The 25,337-nt window shown below is 38.2% G+C and overlaps 1 protein-coding gene across 3 annotated transcripts in view; it reads left to right on the top strand.

Moving 5' to 3' along the window:
• The window catches only part of LOC134349469 (centrosomal protein of 57 kDa-like), a 30,527-nt gene extending 6,458 nt beyond the window's left edge, over positions 1–24,069 (top strand). For all 3 annotated transcript variants that reach the window (XM_063053826.1, XM_063053828.1, XM_063053827.1), the window contains 9 exons: positions 6,933–7,112; positions 9,422–9,543; positions 10,597–10,713; positions 16,125–16,202; positions 16,631–16,744; positions 17,172–17,249; positions 17,673–17,917; positions 21,317–21,461; positions 23,827–24,069. In XM_063053826.1, coding sequence (XP_062909896.1) covers positions 6,933–7,112; positions 9,422–9,543; positions 10,597–10,713; positions 16,125–16,202; positions 16,631–16,744; positions 17,172–17,249; positions 17,673–17,917; positions 21,317–21,461; positions 23,827–24,066 — 1,319 coding nt within the window. In that variant the 3' untranslated portion in view covers positions 24,067–24,069. The remainder of the gene's footprint in view (positions 1–6,932; positions 7,113–9,421; positions 9,544–10,596; positions 10,714–16,124; positions 16,203–16,630; positions 16,745–17,171; positions 17,250–17,672; positions 17,918–21,316; positions 21,462–23,826) is intronic.
• Positions 24,070–25,337: the final 1,268 nt, after the last annotated feature.

Here is a 25,337-nt window from a genome sequence, read left to right as displayed (position 1 = left end):
AAATGAGGAGATAATCATCTTGTCGAGGTTGTACTATACACTCCCAAATAGTCAACAAGCAATTAGAACGGCATTTCCTAAGCTGGGGTCCACAGAGCCCTTGCTTAATGGTATTGGTCCGTGGCATAAAACGCTTGGGAAGCCTTGAGTTAGAGGAATAAATATGTAGGGGGTAACCTACACAAACTGCATCAATAAAGGGTCTCAGGCTGAAACTTCAACTCTTTATTCCATTCCATAGATGTGGCCTGACCTGCTGAGTTCCTCCAGCATTTTGTGTGTGTTACTCTGGATTTCCAGCACCTGCAGAACTTTTTTTGTGTTTAAAATCTGTAGGAAAATGTGGAAAGTTGCACAAATAGGGTTGTCCCAGGGGATTTTAATTTTCCTAATATAAACTGAAACTGCCATAAAGCAAATGGCTTGAATGGGGTGGAATTTGTTCAGTGTGTTCAGGAAAGTTTTGTCAGGCAATATAGAGGGCAAAACTCGACTCTCTCCTGGGAAATAGGCAAAGACCTTTCATTGACTGAAGTGTCAGTGGGAGTGGAATTTGGGCACAAGGACCATAGTTCTATTAATTTTAAAATATTTATGGAAGAGGACAGAGCTGGTCCACAAGTTAAGGCTCTGAACTGGAGGAAGGCAAATTTTAAATGTATTTGGCAGGAATATGCAAAGGTTGATTGGTATAGGTTGTTTGCGGCCAAGGGGACATCCAAAAAGTGGGAGGCCTTTAAAAGTGAGATAGTGAGACTTTAAGATCTGCATATACCTGATAGAATGGAGGGTGGTGCTGGTTGGAGTAGGGAATCCTCGAGTACGAGATATTGGGCTCTGATCAGGAAAAAGGAGACAGCTGGAGCAGGTACAGACAGCTGGGATTGTGAATCCCTGGAGGAGTTCTAGGAATGCAGTCATATACTTCAAGAAATCAGGAGGGCAAAAAAGAATGTAATTCAGCCATGGATGGTCCCAAGCCTGGCTGCAAGAGGAGGAGAGTTGGGCATGAGTTAGCAACCACAACCCATAAAAACCCAGAGCTACAGAAACTACAATATCCTCAGCCCTGGGAAAGAAAGGATCTTCGGATACCAAGAAGATGAGCTACAACTTGAAAGACTGGCCCAGGGTAGAGGACTCTGGTGAGCTGCGGTCAGAGTCCTGTGCCCCAGTATGGGTGATGGACCTGAGTAAATAAAATGGAGTGTCATAGTTTTGGCAGAGAAGATTAAGGAGATTTCAAAGAGATTTTTAAAGTTTATAAGAAGAAAAATTAGGGACAGAATAGGACCCCTCGAAGACCAAAGTGGTGATCTATGCAAGGAGATGTAGGGGATGAGTATTTCCCTTCTATTTTTTCTGTGAATTAAGACGTAAAGATAAGGAAACTCTGGAAAGTTAATGGGCATGTCCTTAAGGATAGTCCACATTACAATAAAGGAGGTGGTGGCTATCTAAAAATGTATGAAGGTAAATAAATCTTTGGGGCCTGATTAGGTATGTGTAAGGACTCTGTGGGAAACTAGAGAGGGAATTACGGTAGCCCCAGCTGAGATGTATGCATTATATAGCCCTAGCTGAGATGTGTGCATTATATGGCCCTAGATGAGATGTGTGCATTATATGGATCATCATTAGCGATGGTTGAGGTGATGGAAGATTGGAAGGAGGCTAATGTGGCTTTGAGGGATGTAATGAAAAACCTGGGATCTATAGACTGATAAACCTAACATCTGTTATTGGAGGGGATTCTGAGGGTTAAGATATACACATATGGGAACAAACTGAAAGATCCTATGAAGTTGGTGTTTGAAATAATGGGCAATTTATTAAAAACTGGGACACACCAGGAGACCAGTCAAAGCTGATCGACCTGAGCATGAATTTGGTAGGGCTTTTATATTCTCAGTTGATTACCAGTAAAACTACATATTACAGAAGGGTGGCTACAGGAAGACTTAATTAAGTATGTACTAGGTCCTGATTACAGAGTGAAAGGATTGTCTACAGGTCAAACAATAAATCCAGTTTTCTGTTACAACAATGGGTGCACACAATAGCATAATTAATGAGACTCATGAACCTTGGATGTCATCACTGCTGCATTCCATTTCTCTACTTCTAGGCTTTGTCTGTGGTTCCATGTTACCATATTATCACAATCCTTATTTACTCGTTACTAGGTCTCATTATTCTTTTCCCTACAACACACACATTTGGAAAGGTGGGTCACTTAGGGATATTCAACATGGCTTTGTGGTGGGAGAATATCTCATGAATTTGATTCTTTCTTTTTAAATCTTTTTATTGAATAAGTATACAAAAAGGTAAGCCATATAGGCACTAATACACTGTTAGAATATAATAAAATTACAGAAGATATTAATACAAAAGAATAATACAATGTAATTTAAACATAACGTACCAAGGTAACATAATAGTATACTAATTTTTATATATATATCAATAGAGAAAAGGAAAAAAAAACCCAAAAAAAACCACCGTGCAACTAACTAAAAGCAAAGCAAAGCAATGGGCTAACTTGAAACCAAACAGAGTTAAAAAACTTAAAATCACGTCCTCAATCCCGACCTCCATTAAAAACAGTAAAAAAAAACAAGAAGGGTATATATTACATTAAATGAAAATATTGAATAAAAGTTCTCCAGGTCTGTTCAAATTTAAATGAGGAGTCATAAAGATTGCTTCTAATTTTCTCCAAATTCAAGCATAATATCGTCTGAGAAAACCAAAAAAAAGGTTTTTTGAATTTGATTAACTGTTTTGAAGAGGTTTAACAAGTGTAGGATGGTAGGCATAGTCTATATGGACTTCAGCAAGGCCTTTAAGGCCTGCATGGTAGGGTGTTCTAAAAGATTGAATTGTATGGGATCAAGGGACAGCTAGTTAATCGGATACAGAATTGGCTTGATGGTAGGAAGCAAAGGGTGATATTTGAAGGTTGTTTTTTCAGATTAGAGGCCTGTGACTGATTTATGTACTTCGAGCTTGTACTGGGCCCATTGTTGCTTTTCATTTATATCATGAATTTAGATAGAAATGGATAAGGCATGCTTAGTAAGTTTACAGATTGCACTAAAATAGGCAGTCTCATAGACATTGAAGAAGCTTATCAAGATTGACACTGGGAACTTGATCAGCTTAGTAAATAGAATGAGAGAGTATAATTCAGATCTGTACAAAGTTTTGGATTTTGGGAAATCAAGCCAGGGTTAGACTCTCAATGTCAGTGATAGGGTCCAGCAGAGTTTTGCAGAATAGAGGGACATAGAGCTCCACATAAGTGGATGCCGGTTAATTGGCACACATTGGGACCAGTACATTTTGGCCCAATTAAGCTGCTGCCCCAATTAGCTGAAGTTTCATAGAAATAGTTAAAAAGGTACGGAAAAAAGAACAAAGAAAAAAACCTACTAGTTAACTGAGAAATAAATTGTATATTTATATGAAACGCAGAACAAATTAGAACACTACCATTTAGCAATACTATAAAATTGTGTTAGTTCTTAATAGTTAATGACAGAGGAATTCATCCAGTTTTTGCTGCAGCATGTGGGGTGTCCAGGGAAAGTTAGCACCTTTGGTAAAAGGGCTTGTATTGTCCATCCTCGGGCAGCCTACTGAGCTCTGGTCCCAACCGGACACTCAGCTAGCATCTGTGGCTCTAACTAGCTGTTTGCAAGTGACAACGATTACACTCCGGTACACTGCTTCGACAGATGGGCAAAACCAGGTGAGTGTAGCCAGTGGGCCTCATACCTGTGTGAAATAGGGACATGTCTGTCCTAGCATGTTGAAGTCAGGTCTGGCAGACTGGACAGATGAGATCAACAGCCAAGACAGCAGTTCAGCAATGCTTCGTAGCGAGCACAGGACATGATCAGGCACAGGAGAAGTCATGGTTATCCACTGCAACCAAAGAAGACCTCAGTTTGTGACAACTACTTGCACCACTCGACCCCAACTTGCAAAGTTGAGAGGGCGGAACCGTCCCAGTGCAACAGCTTTTGCACTTTAAAAGCTCCCACACGGGTTTCGGTGTCATCATTGGGTATGATGGACAACCACTGTGGTGCTGTTCTTCTGATTGACTGTAAATGAACAACATCAGCACCGACACCTAGTGCAGATGATGGACTGCCTTTATACAATGTTAGCAATGATTGCATCCTCCAGATCTTCATTTCCATTGTAATATTCAAGATGATTGTTGATACTTTCAAATTCTTCATAGGTCCTAACTTGTTGAAGTAGTGAAATCATTTCACTTTCACTCCTGGCTGTTGCTGGCATCTCCAAGCCTGAATGCTTGAAACTGCAGTGAGCAAAACAATTCTAACTTGGCTTACTGCTTATCTGTAGCCAACTATCAGTTACAGATGTCACTGCTTTTGAACACAAACGCGTGCTACTGACACTATTTTAAAAACTGATCGCTCTAAGCATGGTGTAGTGTCTTACAGCCACACAAGCACACTTGACTGACAGGAGTTAGAAATTGTTCGGCAACAGTCTACTGTCCCAATTAAGCGGCAAGGTGTTCCAAATAAATGAAAGGTCGCCGGCTATTTTCTCAATTAATTTTTGTTCTTTAAGAGTTGTCCCAAATAAGTGCCTGCCCTAATTAACCAATGGACCAATTAACTGGAATCCACTGTACTTCGTTCCCGATAAGATGCATCACAGGTAGACAAGGTAGCTGTCTGGCCTTCATTGATCATTAGTAGGGTAGTTAGGATGTTATGTTGCAATTGTTTAAAGACACTTGTGAGGCAGTATTGGAGTATTGTATTCAGTTTTGGTCACCTTGCTATAGGAGAGATGCCAGTAAGCTGGAAAGAGTGCAGAAAACATTTGCTTGAGGGAATGGGTTATAGAGAGGTTAGGACTTTATTTCTTGGAGTGTAGGAGATTGAGGGATGATTCTTATATAAGGGATATGGATAATGTTATGTTTTGTAACTCCAAAACATAAAACTAATTGAAAGAAAAACATGGAGCTGGGGATAACTCCTGGACATTTAGTTTTTACTTTATTGAGGCGCGCACTTACGTCGTGGTGTAATGACGAATATCATTCATGTACTTTTACATATAACCCATAATAAATTATTTAAAGAATGCTTAAATACACTTATGTCGTGGTGTAATGACGAATGTCATTCATGTACTTTTACATATAACCCATAATAAATTATTTAAAGAATGCTTAAATACACTTATGTCGTGGTGTAATGACGAATGTCATTCATGTACTTCTACATATAACCCATAATAAATTATTTAAAGAATGCTTAAATACACTTATGTCGTGGTGTAATGACGAATCTCATTCATGTACTTTTACATATAACCCATAATAAATTATTTAAAGAATGCTTAAATACACTTATGTCGTGGTGTAATGACGAATGTCATTCATGTACTTTTACATATAACCCATAATTAATTATTTAAACAATGCTTAAACAATACAGTATAGTTACAATATTACTGAAATATTAAATGCACAACAGATAGGGTGAATGCACTCAGTCTTTTTCCTAGGGTTGGTGAGTCAACAACTAGAAGGTGCTAGTTTAAAGTGAGAGGTAAACTTCAGGCAACACACACAAAATGCTGGAGGAACTCAGTAGGCCAGGCAGCATCAATGTACTCTTTTCCATTGATGCTGCTTGGCCTACTGAGTTCCTCCAGCATCTGCAGATTTTCTCTTGTTGGTGAATTTCAGGGGCAACTTTTTACACAGAGGATGGTATATAAGTGAAACGATGCTTGAAGAAATAGTTGAGGCAACACTTAAAAGATATTTGGGAAGTTAGATGAAAAATAGGGATATGGGTCAAGCACAGGCGGATGGGGCTAGCACAGATAGACATCTTGGTCGGCATGGGTGAGCTGGGCCTAAGGGTGTTCTCCCCCTCCCCTACCTTATGACTACCTTCCTCCGATCAGGGTCACGTGAAGCCATGTGTGCAGCAGGTGGATAGTCGTATGTGCAGTTGTTGCATATCACAAGTCCTGGTTATGCAACCACTGATGTCAGGCAGACAATCTCTGAAGAGTATTGATAATGGCTGGGGTCACCTGTCTTATAAAGATATTGCCCAGAAGAAGGCGATGGCAAACCACTTCTGTAGAAGGCTTATGACTCTGACGTACCTATGTCACAGAGTGTTGCATTCTTAAATAACTCTATTATGATGTATGGTAACTCAAAGCCGTATCATTTGCAGATATTTCAGGAAACACAAGTTCACTAAGAATGGAACGTAGCGTTGGGATTAATTGTATTCTCTCAAATCTGTGTGAATTCTTTAAGAGTGAATTTTCCTTACCTAAATAATCATAACATGGGTGTCATCTGTACAGTACAGAATTAGGTATTCATCTCAACTGATACTTATGCTGCATTTAACCCTTTTCCATCCCTACTCTTATAATTTCTTCTAAATTACATTATTCCATTAATTTTCTTGGCTGTATATACAAGATAATCAATAAAGGAATTTTTTTCAAATACAGTGGTGTTAGAAATTTGAAAATCTTACCATGGGAACTTGAGGATATTTGCACAGATGAACTTCAAGTTTGTGAATCTGAACACCAAGGATGATTCATTTGTTTTCATGATATTCCTAATCATCTTTGCTACTTACATTCGGTTGTGTACCTGTGCCCCCTCCCCCAATTTTTTTTATTTCTAGACTATTGGGAGCTTTGCTTTCAAAGACATTCATCAGAGTACACTTACCTAAATATAACTAAGACTGAACACAAAGTACTTTTCTCCATAGCAAGTGTGTTTTCTTTAATTTTAGACAAACTTGATTTCAATTACTAAACTGTAGTAGAATCTATCAAGATTTACTTTCTAATTTTCCTAATCTGACTTTGATTTATTGTAGCGGTACTTTCAGCATTAAGAAATCTTCAAGAAAAGATTCGCAAATTGGAGCTTGAACGAACACAGGCAGAGGAAAACTTGAAACGAATCTCTAAGGAGACAGCAGAGTATAAAAAAATGTTAGATAAGAGCCAACAAAGAGCTGGTGACACACCAACAGAAGTAGCACAGCATAATAGAGGTTTGTTGAAATGCAATTACTGTTTCAAGGTTTGCAAATCAAAACTTGTGCTTGTAATCTAACTTTGTCACTTAATCTTTGTATGAGAATTTTTCCCGTCTCTGCATAATGAAGATCAACCTAAGAGCTCAACTAACTTAAGGTGTCTGCAGAAATTCATCTTTGTACCAGAGATGTCAGCAATTTTGAGATGATTATGTATTGTATCTGGTTGTATTCTAACTGGTTGCAACACCATCTAGTATGGAGGGGCCATTGTACGGGATCGGGAAAAGCTGCAGAAAGTTGTAAACTCTGCCAGCTCCATCATGGGCACTAGCTTCCCCAGAATCGAGGACATCTTCAAAAATCCATCATTAAGGACCCCACTCACACAGGACATACCCTCTTCCCTTTACTACCATCAAGGAGGAGGTGGTTCAGGAGCATGAAGTCACACACTCAATGTTTCAGGAACAGCATCTTCCCCTCTACAATCAGATTTCTGAATGGACAATGAACCCCATGAACACTTCCTCAGTACTTTTTTCTTCTCTTTTTGCACTACTTATTTAATATATTTTTAAAATATACAGCATTCTTATTATTGAGTAGCAGGGTGGGGATACGTCTCTAACAAAGGAGGTGTAAGGTGTAGCACCTGCTTAGCCCTCCGATCAGGGTCACGTGAAGCCATGTGTGCAGCAGGTGGATAGTCGTATGTGCAGTTGTTGCATATCACAAGTCCTGGTTATGCAACCACTGATGTCAGGCAGACAATCTCTGAAGAGTATTGATAATGGCTGGGGTCACCTGTCTTATAAAGATATTGCCCAGAAGAAGGCGATGGCAAACCACTTCTGTAGAAAAATTTACTAGGGACAATCATGGTCATGAGACCATTATCATCTACGTCATACGACATGGCGCATGATGATGATATTTATTGTAACTTAATAGTTTTTATTAGTATCTATTGCTTTGTACTGCTGCTGCAAAACAACACATTTTCATGACATGCCAGTGATACTAAACTTGATTCTGCCTGCAATGAGAAGTATTAAACCACATTTGAGTCTGCCACTCTATCTGCTGTAACCAGTCGTTTTGGAAAATGCTGCTCTAGTACAAATTTAGCTTCATGTTCATAATTTAACATGTTAGTCACATAGAATTTGAGATTTAGGATCTCCCACCACTCCAGCCACTGCTGACTTTCCCTAGTAAATCCATGCATTACCAAATGTGAAGAAATATTATCCCTGAGAATCTTTTACTGTAAAATTTTCCTACCACCGATGCAGGGGTTACTGGCTGATAGTTCCCTGGTTTGTCACCATTTGCCTTCTTAAACAAAGGGAGAAGATAGGGTATTCTTCAGCCTTCTTGGATCCTGCCAGAAGTTATAAGGATCTTGGTCAAGGCCCCAGTAATCTCCTCCCTTGCCCCACCCACTCAGTATCCTGAAATAGATTCCTGATGACTTATCCACCATGATGTTTTTCAAGAAGCCCAAGAGCACCACATTCTTATTATCAACATGCTCTAGAATATTAAAATACCCTTCCCTAGTCTCACCATCGTCCAGGATTTTGTCCTTGAAATATATTGATGCAAAGTACTCAGCCTTTGTCATGTGGCTCCAGGCAAAATTCCTTCCTTTATCCTTGATTGAACTTTTCCTTGGGTACACTATTACTTTTAATATATATGTAAAATGCCTTTGGATTCTCAACTATGTTAACTATCTATTGTAGTTCTCCTAATTCCTTGATTAAATTTTTTCTGCTTCCTTTTTATTCCTCAAGATCAAGATTAACCTTTTATGCCATTAGGGAAAACAATTGTACAGTGAATTTACCAATGGAATTTTGGATAGTATGAATTACTTCAATTTAAATAGGGAATCTTGCTTGTATTGGAGATGATAGCTCAATTAGGAAAACTTTTGTTTTCAGTCATTTGAAAGCTTTAATTTGTTTTATATTTGGGGGGGAAGGGGAGCACAAAATCAACTGATTTTTTTTCCAGTCCTAAACAGTAACTGAGAATCATCCACATGCTTGCTGATATTTGATTGACTTTTATCTAAATTTTGTTTTTAAAATTTTTGTTAGCAGTGGCATGGATTCTGAAATTTCATCTTTCTAAACATTAAGGAATTTTACTTCAGTTCAGTACATAGTACAGAGTTCAGTTTACAGAGTTCAATTCTGATGTTTGAAAGTGGGTTTGTGAGAATGACCTACTTGTTAAAGAAGCCTTTCCTTGAAGCAAAGCAAAGTATTGCCATAATTCTATTATTATTATTTGCTTTGGTTCATTTCCAGCATTGACGATTCAATTGTCAGCAGCTGAGTCTCGTTGTAACGTTCTGGAAAAACAGCTAGAGTACATGAGAAAAATGGTTCATAATGCTGAAATGGAACGAGGAGTAATGTTACAGAAACAGGTAATGCTAATAAGGTTGTCAAGCAGATCTAAACTTGAAAGAACATTTATCCAAAATCTTAAAGCTGTTTCTACTATACACCACTTCAAATCACATTGCATATCATTTTAAGAACTGATTATTGCTTTCATGCTAGAATCAAGAAAAGTTGACCCCAATTTTTAAGATTTTGTAATTGAGGATTCCAATTTTTATCAGCCATGGCAGTCTGCTTCTGTTTGGCTAATTGTTGCATAATGTGTATAATTGTTGATTGGGTTTTCTGTTTATGCTTTGGTTCAAGAAATAAAATGTTCAATATTATTATGTGATAGTCTTGAAACAATGTGTATATTGAAATTCATTGTACCAATTTTACAATCTAAGGCACTAGAGTTGCTTCACTTTCATGAACAATAGCTTGGGAGTATAGACCTAAGAATTTTTTTAACTGATTATGTTAAGACCTAAGGAATACCTAGACCTCTAAATACAAATCTCTGAAGTATAAAAAAAATACATTTATGGGATATGACAGGGTGGAAGTTCTTAAATATGTAAAGTGCACTGTTCAGATGCCGTTTCAAGTAAGGCACTTGGTTCTCAACACTACAACTCAGGATATATTGGCCTTGGGGAAATATTTCTGATTCACTACATTTACAGTGTATAATGTTGTTGCATAAAATAGACTTGATTAAAGACAGAGATCAAATCAAATTATTTAAAACTATAGAAGGAACTGTTTGGATGGTGGTGAACTGATCCTCCAGGTTTGATCAAAACAAAGGAAAGCCACTTTAAAATTAGAGCTGTGCAGTTTTTGGGTGATAACCTGGCTGTGGAAATTTTTGATGCTATGTTAGTTAAAAATTTTAAAGCTGATAGTTTGTTATAAGGCAATATTTGGGATTATGTCACCAAGATAGAATTGAGATGCAGGTCCTGTCAAGGGATGGGATAAAATAATCCACTTTTCTGTAGGTTCATATACATAAAACTTCATTCCTTGAAGTAGCAACTGGTGTAAATAGAATAAGTCTAATAATATCTGTTGCATTCTTGTTAAAACAGGCATCCTTAGAAAAGAAGGGCTCTATGGACCAAACAGATCTACAATCAAAGCTTGAAAAACTTGACTTAATTGAACGAGAGTATCTCAAACTTACAGCAACACAGACTGCAGCAGAGGTAAATGTTTTCTCTATAATGGGCCAGCACAGCAGTGTAGTGGTTAGCACAACGCTTTACAGCCCCAGTAACCCAGGTTTACTTCCCGTCACTATCTGCAAGGAGTTTGTGCGTTCTCCGTGTGACTGTGTTAGTTCCTCTAGGTGCTCTGGTTTCCTCCCACACTCCAAAAACATACAGGTTAGTAGGTTAATTGATCACATGGATATAATTGGGTGGCATGGGCTTGTTGGGGCAGAAGAACCTGTTGTGCTGTATCTCTAAATAAAATAAGATAAAATAAAAATTTTATTTCCTTAGGGAAATAATTAAAGTGATACTGAAAACATTCCAAGTGGCATGTGACCGTAATTGTTTGTCATTTTAGAAGGAAGGTATAATTCTAGCATGTGATATGGTGAGTAATACTTGAGTAAACCTCTGTTATCCACTCATTTGGAAGTTCTGATGGTTTGGCATCTGGTCATCAGGTGATGTTCAACATACACCCTTTCTGCTGGCTACAGCCCCATTAGCACACTTGTATTCTACTGGCCACTCAATGATTTTATCATATTATTATGTACCATTTAAAGAGAAAAAGGTGAATTAAGAGCATTGTTAATAGAAATAACTGTAATAGTCCACTAATAATAGCACCACCAGAGTCCTGAGGAGGCTAAATTATCATAGTTTTACTGTATCAAGTAATTTCAAGTTAATAGACAAGGCTCCCACACTCCTGCCCTTGCTATTAGGTAGTTAAGTGCAAATATCAGTCTTGCATGATGTATGCTATCCTTGTTATGCCTTGAATCTGTGCTTTTTAAAGAAAAATGCTAATTACCCAGATTTTGCATTTGGCGGCAAGGGAGTGTCACTTGCCATTCTTCATGCTGATAGTTTAAGGATAAAAGATCAACTTTATTCACCATATACCAGGGGTTCCCAATCTTTTTACGCCATGGACCGGTACCATTGAGCAAGGGGTCCGTGGACCCCAGTTTGGGACCCCTGCCGTACAGTGCTTATTTCGGCAACTCTTAAAGAACAAAAACTAATCGAGAAAATGGCAGGGATTTGATTTGCTTCATTTATTTGTGATTCTATGCTACTTAATTGGGACAGGAGACTACAGGTTTCCCCCGCCATCCGAAGGTAGAGCGTTCCTATGAAACAGTTCGTAAGCCGAAATGTCGTAATGCGAAGAAGCAATTACCATATATTTATATGGGAAAATTTTGTGAGCGTTCGCAGACCCAAAAATAACCTACCAAATCATGACAAATAACACATAAAACCTAAAATAACAGTAACGTATAGTAAAAGCAGGAATGATATGATAAATACATAGCCTATATAAAGTAGAAATACTTTTCCACAATCATTACTGAACTGTTCTCCGTAGCGAAAATCTCACTCAAGCACTGTTGGCAAAAATACGGCGCAAGTGCTCTCCAGTAACCTTTAAGGTATGAAGCTGCCAAATCATACCAAATAGCACGTAAGAATACACAGCCTATATAAAGTAGAAATAATGTATGTACAGTGTAGTATCACTTACCAGAATCAGGAAGACAGCGCCGAGCACACTGATGATAATGTGTTAGGCTGAGTTGGAGTTTGGGTGGTGCAGTGGCCCCCACCCTCCAGGCCGCCAAGCGATACATTGCCGCAAAGCACGCAGGGGTGCGGTGGTAGCCGGGAGGCACACAGCACATCTTGAAAAAAGCCAAAACAAACATGCTAATTAATTAGGTGCCGTGTGGCACGTAATTGTCGGCCCAGATCAGTGCCGATTTCCGATTGCATCGTCTCTGATCTGGGCTGACAATTACGTGTCAGCGGCACCTAATTAATTAGCATGTTTATTTCGGCTTTTTTCTTAAAGATGTGCTGTGTGCCTCCCGGCTACCGTTACATTCTCCGCGAATCGGTATCTGTCCGTGGCCTGGGGGTTGGGGTGGTGGGACACTGGAGTGTCATCTCGTCATCGTCTGTTTCCATTAGAGCAGGCAGGTCATCTTCTATCTCTGCCCGCCTCGATGTCAAAGGTCGAGGTTCGTCATCTGCTGTGGCTGATGTGGAAGGCTTGCTTGACTGCTGAGCCTCGCGCATTTTTCTATCACACAGTTCTTTGCAAGGACTCAAACCATCCTGCAGATATCCCCTAAACCGACATACCCTTTCAAAATTAAAGTTGTACTTTATCATTACTCATTCGGTTTCGATTGTTATCCTTTTTTCTTCCAATTGCATCAGCTCTTCATCTATCAGTTCTTGGTCATGGGATGCCAAAACCTCTTCAACATCATGTTCGTCAGCTTCCACAAGCCAAACTCACGTTGTCCTTACTTTGTTCACCACGATCAAAACGCTTAATTATGTCTAGTTTTACGCTAAGTGTAACACCCTTACGAGCTCTTTTAGGCTTTTCTGATACCATAGAACTCATCTTGCAAACGGCTGCTCACAGGCATGTGTTTAAGCAATGCCGACGAGAATCCGGGAGAGAGCGGCTGCTCGGGGCGCGCGCTGATTTTTTATCACGCGCTGCTTTTTTTTCGTAACAGTGAAAACACCTGAAAGCGAAAACAGGGTACGAATGTAGGTCTTTCGTAACAGTGAGGTTTCGTAAAGCGAACGTTCGAAAAGTGGGGGACACCTGTATTGCTGAACAGTTTCTAATTTGTGTCAGTTGCGTGCACTTGTGTGGCCATGAGACACTACACTGTGAGAGTGAACATTTTTTAAAATAGCATCAGTTGCATATATTTATGTTCAAAAAGCAGTGATTTTTGTCACTGATAGTTGGCAGGCAATAAGCACTAAGACAATTCAGACTGTTTTGCTTACTGCTGCTTCAAGCATTCAAGCTTGGAGATGCTAGAAATAGCTAGGAGTGAAAAGGAAGCAATTTCATTACATCAACAACTTAGGAACTATGAAGAATTTGAAGGTATTGAGAATCATCTTGAATTTTACAATGCAAATGAAGATTTGGAGGATGCAATCATTGACAACATTGTGTGAAGGCAGTCCATCATCTACATCGTGTCTGTGCTGATTTTGATTACTTACAGTCAGTCAAAAGAACACGACTTCTGTGAATAACTATCAGGAACCATTACACAGTTTTATAGTATTGTAGAGGTATTGGCAGTGCTCAGATTTGTTCTGTATTTCATTTAAATACATAATTTGTTACTCAGTTGAACAGTTAATTGGGTCAACATGTATTGGTCCCAATGTGGCCCAATTAAACAAAATACACTATATCAGGGATTTGTTTTAGTGTGTTGGTGCAACATGCAGTAAAAACAACAACATTTAACAATTAAAGAATTATATTTTTAAAAAGTTAGAGCTTGGTACAGATATGGAATAAAATGTGCATAAATACCAGCATATATTTGCAATGTAATCAGCATTATTAACAAGTGGTTTAAAATGTTTAGTGTAATGACTGAGGTTATAGATGGGGGGTGGGATGTAACTGGAATGGTTGATCAGATTAACTGCCTGCAAAAGACACTTGTAAGATGGCATGGAGTTTTTGTTTTAATAGCCCAATGGTGCTTTCCAGAAGGGTAATTTTTTGGGGGAAAAAGGTTTGCTGGATGTGTGTAGTGTCTGCAATGATTTTTCCTGCCTGCTTCTTTGTCTTGGACGCATACAAGTCCTGTATTGATGGGCTGACAGTTTGATGTTGTTTTCTTATATTGTGAGAGGATGCTGCACTAAACCAGAGAGTCAGAGTCATAGTCATACTTTATTGATCCCGAGGGAAACTGGTTTTCGTTACAGTTGCACCATAAATAATTAAATAGTAATAAAACCATAAATAATTAAATAGTAATATGTAAATTATGCCAGGAAATAAGTCTAGGACCAGCCTATTGGCTCAGGGTGTCTGACCCTCCAAGGAAGAAGTTGTAAAGTTTGATGGCCACAGGCAGGAATGACTTCCTATGATGCTCAGTGTTGCATCTCAGTGGAATGAGTCTCTAGCTGGATGTACTCCCGTGCCCAACCAGTACATTATGTAGTGGATGGGAGACATTGTCCGAGATGGCATGCAACTTAGACAGCATCCTCTTTTCAGACACCACCGTAAGAGAGTCCAGTTCCATCCCCACAACATCGCTGGCCTTCCGAATGAGTTTGTTGATTCTGTTGGTGTCTGCTACCCTCGGCCTGCTGCCCCAGCACACAACAGCAAACATGATTGCACTGGCAACCACAGACTCGTAGAACATCCTCAGCATCGTCCGACAGATGTTAAAGGACCTCAGTCTCCTCAGGAAATAGAGACGGCTCTGACCCCTCTTGTAGACAGCCTCAGTGTTCTTTGACCAGTCCAGTTTATTGTCAATTCGTATCCCCAGGTATTTGTAATCCTCCACCATGACCACACTGACCCCCTGGATGGAAACAGGGGTCACCGGTGCCTTAGCCCTCCTCAGGTCCACCACCAGCTCCTTAGTCTTTTTCACATTAAGCTGCAGATAATTCTGCTCACACCATGTGACAAAGTTTCCTACCGTAGCCCTGTACTCAGCCTCGTCTGATGCATCCAACTATGGCAGAGTCATCAGAAAACTTCTGAAGATGCCAAGACTCTGTGCAGTAGTTGAAGTCTGAGATGTAAATGGTGAAGTAATGGCTGATGTGAGGATGTTCTCTAATGACAGTGTAGAATTGCACCAATATGTTCTGGGCCAGATGGGATTTTACCAACAGTCCTCTTTTTTTTGTTGGACATTTGATTGTATCCACTAGTTTTTACTGGAGTCTTGTTGCATGTGTAAAGGAATATCGTGGTTGAAAAGTCATCGGGATAAGAGTCCTTGGAAACTGAATTGAATCTAATTCAACATTAAATTATACTTAGAAATGAAGCTGGAATTCAATAAGAGGTGAGAAGCAAGTTCAGCATTAATTAAATCCCCTATATATTCCATGGAGAGACTACATATGAATAAAGGTTCACAATGTTAACAATGTAAAATCTGTGCTCATAGATGGTTTTCTGAGCCATTGTAACAGAAATCCTTTCTTCTGTTATGTTTTTAGAATGAATTTACATGTACAATAACATTGATAATCCATTAATTTTTGCTATTTGGCTTGCCAGGAGATGTTTGCTCTGCTTCCTCTTGTCTGACCAAGGCCTGATTCCTAAAATTACTTTCAACTCATCAGGTTGTTTAAATTTTATTATACAACTGTAACATCTTGGAGAAGATGTATCTCAAGTGTATTGGAGTATTAATAGAAATGCCATGGGATTAGTCCAAAGAATCTGCCATTCAGAGCACCACCAAACTCCACAGGAGTAGAAGATCAAATGACCCATAGTAAGACTATGATTAAGAATTTGCCTTTCCGTGGTCATGATAATTTGACAGCTAATTTGTTCTTTTATCCAGAAAAAAATCTGTGAATTGGAACAAAAGTTACAAGAGGAAGAACATCAACGAAAACTAATACAGGATAAAGCTGCACAGGTTTGTGCAAGTGTTTAATACACTGCTTTTAAGCAAATCAGAGCCACCATTATTCAACCATCAGCATTTCATAATTTTATACAACTCAAATATTCTTTCCGACCTTATTGAAAATTGTTGGGAAAATATTTATAATTGCTTTGCTTGGTATAGCTCAAGTAGATATAGTTATAAAATTTCACACTTGTACTATTAAGATGTGGTCAAAATGATAATGACTGCATTTTATTGGTTTCCATGAGGCACCTGCTAAAGATGTTACCGACATGTTGCAAGGATAATATAGAGATGAATGACTAATTAGTGGAGCTGCAGATTTTAAGAATTTTTACAATTCAGTTAAATTATAGGATACTATATAAAGTTGTTTGTCTACATTATACTTGGTACCAATATAATTATATTTAAAAGTTTTTCTTTGTATCTAGTTGCAGACTGGCCTGGAAAGAAACAGAATTTTGTTACAAGCAGTATCACCAGTAGAACCATCAACACAACCAAGAGCAAAGAAAGTAAAGAACAAGAAACAGCATCTAGTGAAGGTAAATTTAATTGTTGCTGACAGTAATCAATATTTGGGTTGAAAGCATTTAAAATGCTCTAAAACAGGTTTGTGGTTTAATGCGAGGGTTGCTAGATGTGATCTTTTCTTAGCTGTGATAAAGAAGCCTCAATGGGCCAAATAGCCTGTTTTGCTCCTAGGTGTTATGGTCTATTTAATGAACCTGAGGATCAAATGCTCTAAGTTAAAATAATGCCTGGACTTTAGGTCCATCTGACTTGGGGGAGAGTGCTAACAATTGACCCATATGCTACTGGTGTTTAAAGTAAATGATTGTGATGATTATGATTATAAAGTAGATGATTATGATTTTTAAGTTTTCATAGTCGTGCTTGACGGTCATGAGGATAACCAATGAGCAGAATTCAATATGACTGTCTAATATGGTTTTCTTTGCTGTCTTTTAGAAGCCTTGTACAATCCATTCTCATGCACAACCCCATTACCGCTTCAATCTGGGTGATATTCCATTTGTTGCAGGAAAAGTGAGTACCAGTAATTGCACTAGTTTTGCATGTTCAAGTTTTGTATTATTGTCTTCCATTGTTTTCTGTCATAATATTGTTTCTATTGATTTTACCCAACCACTTCATTGATTATTTCCATTGCTGGTATTGGCTAGTTATCTAGGATTGGTTTGTAAACACATTCATTCTGCATAGTAACTGTAATCAGTATCCTTCATATTAAAAGTTTTTTGCTTGTTCCAAAAGTATTTCATATCATCGATAAGAGCTCAAATAGGTTTAGCTTTTTAATATTTAAAATTAAACGTATTTTAAGGCATGGTGTGCTTGGATGTTTACCTGCTACTTACTAATGTCAAGAACAAACATCAATTTAAAATCATTTGCTTCCAAGCTTTTTAAAAACTTTTTTTTAAGCGTAATGTCGTTTTTGTCTTTCAGTCAACTAGTCCAAGTCATTCAGTCAGTGCTAATGTTCAGCATGTGTTGCATCTGTTGAAGCAACATAACAAAATCTTGTGCAATGACCGAGTGGTCAGTGAGCAGCCAATGGTCAAAAAAAAAGTCTGTAGAACGGCTATTTCAATGACTGAAAGTTCCTCTGGATCTACTGTATCTTCCAATTCCCATGAGGTACTATCTGAACTATTGTTGACATTACAAGATGAATTTGGACAAATGAGTTTGTAAGTATTCTCTTCATCTGCCTTGTATTTAGCATGTTAATTCATCATTGTTAGAATTTTATTGCTTAACGGCTTTTAAATTTCCACCTGCTGCATTCAAAACTTGATAACTCAAAGTTCATTACAATATGGATGTGGAGTCAGCAATGTGTTCAGAGTTACACTTGTGAAAACGTTGACTGATCTTCTAGATGAAATAGTTGGGATAGGATAAAGTCATATTCCATCCAGATGAATTAATCTCAAGAAGCTGTCATGAACTTGTTTGTCAGTTACAGAAAAGATTTGTATTCTGTGCTCCAGATTTCAAGGAAGAAATTTGAGGAAAGGGAATTAAAATTCATTCTACTCACTTCATTCAATGATTCCCATGTGTGTTTCAGTAAGTGATAAAATACAGAAAATATTACATTAAAATAAAAGGAAAGTGGAAATAAGTAGATAGTCATAGTCATACTTTATTGATCCCGGGGGAGATTGGTTTTCGTTACAGTTGCACCATAGGTAATAAATAGTAATAGAACCATAAATAGTTAAATAGTAATGTGTAAATTATGCCAGGAAGTAAGTCCAGGACCAGCCTATTGGCTCAGGGTGTCTGACCCTCCAAGGGAGGAGTTGTAAAGTTTGATGGCCACAGGCAGGAATGACTTCCTATGACGCTCTGTGCTGCATCTCGGAGGAATGAGTCTCTGGCTGAATGTACTCCTGTACCCAACCAGTCCATTATGTAGTGGATGGGAGACATTGACCAAGATGGCATGCAACTTAGACAGCATCCTCTTTTCAGACACCACTGTCAGAGAGTCCAGTTCCATCCCCACAACATCACTGGCCTTCCGAATGAGTTTGTTGATTCTGTTGGTGTCTGCTACCCTCAGCCTGCTGCCCCAACACACAACAGCAAACATGATAGCACTGGCCACCAGAGACTCGTAGAACATCCTCAGCATTGTCCGGCAGATGTTAAAGGACCTCAGTCTCCTCAGGAAATAGAGACGGGGCTGACCCTTCTTGTAGACAGCCTCAGTGTTCTTTGACCAGTCCAGTTTATTGTCAATTCATATCCCCAGGTATTTGTACTTCCCCAGGAAGATGTTAAAAGGGAACAGAATAAAGGAAACATTTTTTTTATGATTGCAAGACCCTGCTGGACTTTAAGAACTTAAAGTACTGTAGGTCTACTCCATCAGTAAGTTGCTCATTGGTGGAGAAACTAGAGGAGCTTCTCTTGGTGCAGATCGTGTAGTGGTGTTGGAGTGGGTGCGCGAAGTAGGTGTGCAGTCTAACAGTGAGTGATTGACTTAGTCGCTTTTCTTGTGATAATGAGACCCTGTTGGACATTGTTAATGTGGAATGCTGCAAGTCTAGTCCACTGGTTTATTGGCGAACGGCGGGGGAGCTGTATGGCTTCAGCCTAGCAAGGACTAGGCCTCAAGCTACAGTGTCACTTATCTGCAGCTGCTGAGGAGAGAGGTGTTGGAGTTGGTATGCTCCACCGGAGTGGTGGAGGTAGTGTGGCATGGCGTGTGTGCTGGAGTTGGTGCTCTAGTGTTTGCTGAGCAGAAAACGAGATGTGTTGTGTTTGACTGCAGACTGCTGCCACATTCAGGGACTTGGACTATATTTTTTTATGTGACTGTATTTTACTGCTATCTTATGTGCTCTGTATGGTTGAATGACAATTAAACTTGAACTTGAAATAGGAATGTTGCAAAAGGGAATATGGGGTAAAAATTAAAGATACTGTCAAGGGTTTGAGCTGCAGCAGGGAGAATAATGCAAAACTATTCCAAGTAGGGCTATAGTACAGGCAGAGGAAGACAATGAGTTTGCCTTTTGTGGTTATGTTTTACCAATGGAATGAGAGAACAAGATACTAGATAATCTGAAAATAGATGAGGTACTTTCTGAATTTAGCATACTGTCCATGGTAATATCACATCAAAGATGCACACATTTCAGTATTGCCCTCGTGGTAGTAAAGCCGAAATGTATATTTATTCCTCCTCCTTTTATTTTGTTCTGCCTTAAATACCACATACCTGGCTCTCATATGAAGTCTATTGTTTCTCTGACATTAAAAATAATAGGCAATAGGAGTTATAACTCAAATGCCAAGTTGGGGGGATACTCTTTTTAGAATCAGACAGAGAATTGAGGATCTGGTTATTTACTCTCCCTCTTCATAACTACTTACTCGCCTTTCAACTATCTGATCTGTATTTTTCCACTATTAGTGTTATGTTTTCGGCTGCTGAGGTACTAAGTTGTGGGCTTGGTAAACTTTACTGCTGCTCTGTATCTCCTTTAGGGCACTCTTTAAAATCTATTTCTGACAGCTTATTTTATTATCTCTTGAAGGGGCTTGGTGTGCAATTTTTGTCTTGATTATGATTTTAGAAAGTATATTTTAATGTTTGCCATGTCAGATTAAACAATAATTTTTGAAAGCAAGTGTAGGATGGCCTATAATAAGTAATGTTATTGAGATTCATTGCCGATTAATTTTAAATTTCCTTTGTATTTTTGCAAAAAAACTTTTCACAAAGCCACACTGATCCCCTTTCCAGCGTATGGCTGATTGCAGCAACCTGTTCTGACAGCAAGCTCCATTTGGTTTCATACCACTGCCTTTGGCCTTTCCCATTTAGGTGTCACATTTCTCCCTGCCAGGAGGTAGGAGGTAGCTGTGGGAGAGGTTTTACTATTAGCAATTAATTCCAGCCCAGCACATTAGAGGGAAGCATAGCAGAAGTGCAGAGGAAGTGAGATGTGACAGCAAGTTAATCAGCTTGTGTTTTTTGGTGGTGTGGTGATGATTTTGCTCATCTTGTGTCTCTTAAACACAATTGGCTTCGTGGGAAGCAAACCAAATGGAAAATATATGGCCACATGTATATTAGCCTCCTCTCCTGATCGTCTAACTTTACAAGCCATTCCCTATTTTGTTTCCCTGGGTCCTTCTGTTTACTTACTGCCCATTATATTGCTGGCATTTAGGGCAGCAATGAAGGTCCTCCATTTCTGTCTGTCCTTGGCCACTCAGATGTAGAAGGATTCTTCATTGCTATTCTGTAACAGTTTTGTTTGACCAGCCAGGGTTGTTAGCCCTGAGCTGAACCTCCTAAGCTGGAGGACTGATGGACCACTCTTCACCTGTTTGGCATGGGTGACCCTAGCAAGAACTGAAGCATAAAGCCCTGACTTCGTCCAACATAGCTCTCCAGATCATTTGACACAGAAGCCTCCAAACCAAAATGAGTTTGTGGTCCTACTGTTTGTCTCATGTTTATATTACTGAACTCGAGCAAGGAAATCAATGAACCCTCTTCGTTAAAATATAATCTATAGTTTCCTTGCAGCTAATGTGTGCAATTTTATTTTTTTTAAATCAAGTGAACATCAGGAATTAGTTAAACAGATACATGAAGCAAAAACAAATGCAATGAGAGATGACTTGGAGCGAGAGTTAGAAACATTGGTGAAAAGAATGGAAGCAAAAGGAGATCAGATTGCTAAAGTCCGCAAGCATCAAGCATCGGTAAGACTGAAGGGATTTTTTTTTTAAGGATTTACAAAAGTAATTTAATTCTTTTGGCCTGGAAAATTCAAGCCAATTAAGTATCACCAAGCTTCTCAGTTTGGTGATACCTCATTGGCATGAATTTTGGGTTCCTTTAATTGTAAATAATTTAGGATGCTCTCAGTAGCTGCTGTCAAGAGGCACTGACATTTAGCCATAAATGTTCCCCTTTAACTTCTGTTTGAAAGTTGCGGATGATAAGGACAATGAAGACTCCCTCCATAAATGATTGAGTACAATACTTGATGGTATCCTGTCTTGAAACTGAGTAGTGATTACCTGGTTGAGGTATGGGAAATTTTGATTCAAAGGAACCATGTTTTGGAAAGATTTTACATCAAAGTAAGTGTACTACTTCTCAGTACAACTGGGTGATTTGAGTCTCAAGTTCCACATCATCTTTACCCCTTAATAGCTTGGAAATTCATGTGGTTCTGAGTTTCTGCACTGTTTAAATGAGTTGAGCTTTTAAGTATTTTTTATGTTCTTCAATAAGGCAATTTAAAAAAAAAAATTGATCTATCTCAACTTTGTACCGTGTATGAAAGGGCCCCACTTAAAAGTAAATGCTCCAATATGTTGGTGCAGAGAAAAATTCCCAAGCTTCATTTGGTTATCATTCACAGTAACTTTTTAAAAACAAGAGGGAATAGAATACCTATATTATAATGAAGAGTTGCCGAATGATGTTTAAAGGCTGCTTGCTGAGGCTGAAAAATTAGGAGGAAGAAGAAATAAAGAGCACATTTTGTTGTAGATGGAAATTGCACACAAAGGCTTGAGTAAAGACTGGAAATATGAGGTTAAACTATCTCCTTGATATGTCAGTAGGACTTTCAAAACACAAAATTAGTCATTGGTTGGTATTTTTCTCCCCAACAACAAAATCAAGTTTTTTTGTACCCCATATATTTCAAAGATTTGTCTTTGCAGCAGAATAAAATGCTTAAACACTAGTATCTTGTATTAGATAAAGGGAATCAATTAAGGGAGTTGAGAACAATAAGGGAAATGGAACTGAGGCCATGATCAGAAAGGACTTTCAGAAAAGCTTTTGGTATGCTGGCCTTTATAAATCAGAGCATTGAGTATAGGAGTTGGGATGTAATGTTGAAATTGCACAAGGCATTGGTGAGGCCAAATTTGGAGTATGGTGTATAGTTTTGGTCACCGAATTATAGGAAAGATGTCAAGAAAATAGAGAGAGTACAGAGAAGATTTACTAGAATGTTACCTGGGTTTCATCACTTAAGTTACAGAGAAAGGTTGAACAAGTTGGGTCTTTATTCTTTGGAGCGTAGAAGGTTGAGGGGGGGACTTGATTGAGGTATTTAAAATTATGAGGGGGATAGATAGAGTTGACATGGATAGGCTTTTTCCATTGAGAGTGGGGGAGATTCAAACAAGAGGACATGAGTTGAGAGTTAAAGGACAAAAGTTTAGGGGTAACATGAGGGGGAACTTCTTTACTCAGAGAGTGGTAGCTGTGTGGAACGAGCTTCCAGCAGAAGTGGTTGAGGCAGGTTTGATGTTGTCATTTAAAGTAAAATTGGATAGCTACATGGACAGGAAAGGAATGGAGGGTTATGGGCTGAGTGAAGGTCAGTGGGACTAGGTGAAAGTAAGAGTTCGGCATGGACTAGAAGGGCCGAGATGGCTTGTTTCCGTGCTGTAATTGTTATATGGTTATATGACTTCATTGAATAGTGAAGCGGACTCAGGCTTGTATAGTCTTCTGCTATTATTTCTCGTTGAATTCACATCATAGTTTATATTTTATCACTTAATCATTATTAACACTTTAAGGTTTAACATTTAATGCCATTGTGACCAGGAGTGTTATTTAGTCAAGCCTGTCATGATGTGGAATGCTATTATTTCTGGTTTATATTAACAGTGCCTGATCAAATTCAAAATCACTGATATTTTACTTGGACTTTTGCCTCATCCCAAAGATATTATCTATGTACTTGAACTTTGGTAACTATTGGAATGCAGAAAATAGAACAGCCAATTTTTGAGGATATTTTTCAAATACTAGTGTGCTTATGTCTGATGCTATAGACAGAACATGAGTTTAAAGTCTTATCTGAAAGCATCACTAATAGTCCAACACTCTTGTTACACTGGAGATTCTATCTGGAACACCTTGTGGTAACTCTGGAATAGAACTTCACTCCACAACCTGTTACCTTGGGGCAGGATTACTACCACTGAACCAGGATGATGCTTGTCATATCAAAAATTAAATAATAAATTAATAATATTTGCTGAATCCTTGCTCCTTTTCTTCTTTGATTCAAAGTCTATTTTACTCTTTTAGCTCAAAAAATTCCAGGACACAATGAGGAAAAAGCATTCTGCTAGAGGAATGACAAGTCAGAGAAAAACACGTGGTGTAAATGAAGTGCAAGTTACAACAACTGTAACAACTAAAGGAAAAGATGCTTCCACTATTAAAGTACGACCAGGGAATAAAACAAAGGGCAACCTTTGCTTGTTAAGGGATATGCAGACTTTACAAACTACCCTCCGAAAAGATGATGTAAATTGGGGTTACTGAAGTCATAAAGTTCACTAAGTGTTGTGAATTTCATACTATGTTTACGCCAACTTGGTCATCTTTACAGCCAATGAAATTCTTTTTGAAGTTAATAACTTTTGGGCTGTAAGAATTTTAATTATTTAATTCTACTCTTCGCAATAAGACTAAGTTATTATGTCTTTTGAATGCAAAATTTCAAGACCATACACTTTTATCAGAACAAACTTGATTCTGGTTGAGTGGACCAGTGCATTTCTGCAATGATGCCTTGTAATTTCAGTGTTGTATCTTTTGCACATGTGCTCTTCCAAGTTGCAGGTGTACAGTTTCATGTATGTCACTTATTTGGGAAGTTGAAAAATGAATCAAAGACTCAAATTGGTCACTTGCAGCTTAAAATTATTTTCTCCTATAAATACTGCCCTTCATATTTAAGCAAAGTTTGATGACAATTAATATGGACCAAAGTTCAGCAATGCTTTTAAATTTTAAACTGCAACTGAACTTAATTTATCTGCAGGTTGATGTACTCAGGGAAGCCTATCCAAATAATGTATTCAGAAGATAAGCTCATTTAAAGTGACAGTGCATTTTTTTTGTATTTTGTTAAGTATACAATTGCAGATAATTTTCTGTATATAAAATATGCAGAGTTGTTGATCTGGTTTTTAAAATTTAATAGACCATGTTAATATTTTTATATTTTTGATGTTGCTGTTCAACAAGTTATCTCCTCCACAACTATTTAAGTCTATTTTACATTCTTGCACGTTTTGATGGGTGGCTGTTAACTACTTATACAAAACCTGTGTGCTTGCAGCACTTTATTAACTTGAAGATATTTCTATTAATTAAACCTAAATTTTTTGTTTGCTTTAGGTATGATTGGAACAACTAATTTCATCTATTTTGAACTCTTAAGACTAGATGGAATTTTGTTTATGCTGGACCTCTTTTTAAGTGTGGGAAAATCCTTCAATTCTTCTTGAGGGCTTTGCACACATGAAGCAGTGTATCTAGCAAATTAATCTCATTAGGACCTAATGTGTTCTACATTTTTCCATTCATTATACAATAGTTAAATAATTTGAAAAAGTGGGTGGTGAGTTTTTAAAAAGTATTTTGCTGCACCTTTTTAGAGAGCTCTTTCTAACTGTGCTTATTGTGACTTGTCTTTTGAACTATTTGTAGTGTCTGCATTAAATTCACCAAATGGGATTTTATTCTTGTTTTGCTTTCAGCAGGCGGTTTGTTTCTTAAGTATATAGTATCATGCAATACATGCCATA

The sequence above is a fragment of the Mobula hypostoma genome, chromosome 7 (assembly GCF_963921235.1).
Source record: "Mobula hypostoma chromosome 7, sMobHyp1.1, whole genome shotgun sequence".
Lineage (NCBI taxonomy): Eukaryota > Metazoa > Chordata > Chondrichthyes > Myliobatiformes > Myliobatidae > Mobula > Mobula hypostoma.
Note: the sequence above shows the minus strand (reverse complement) of the source record. Positions and strands in the feature narration are given on the sequence as shown.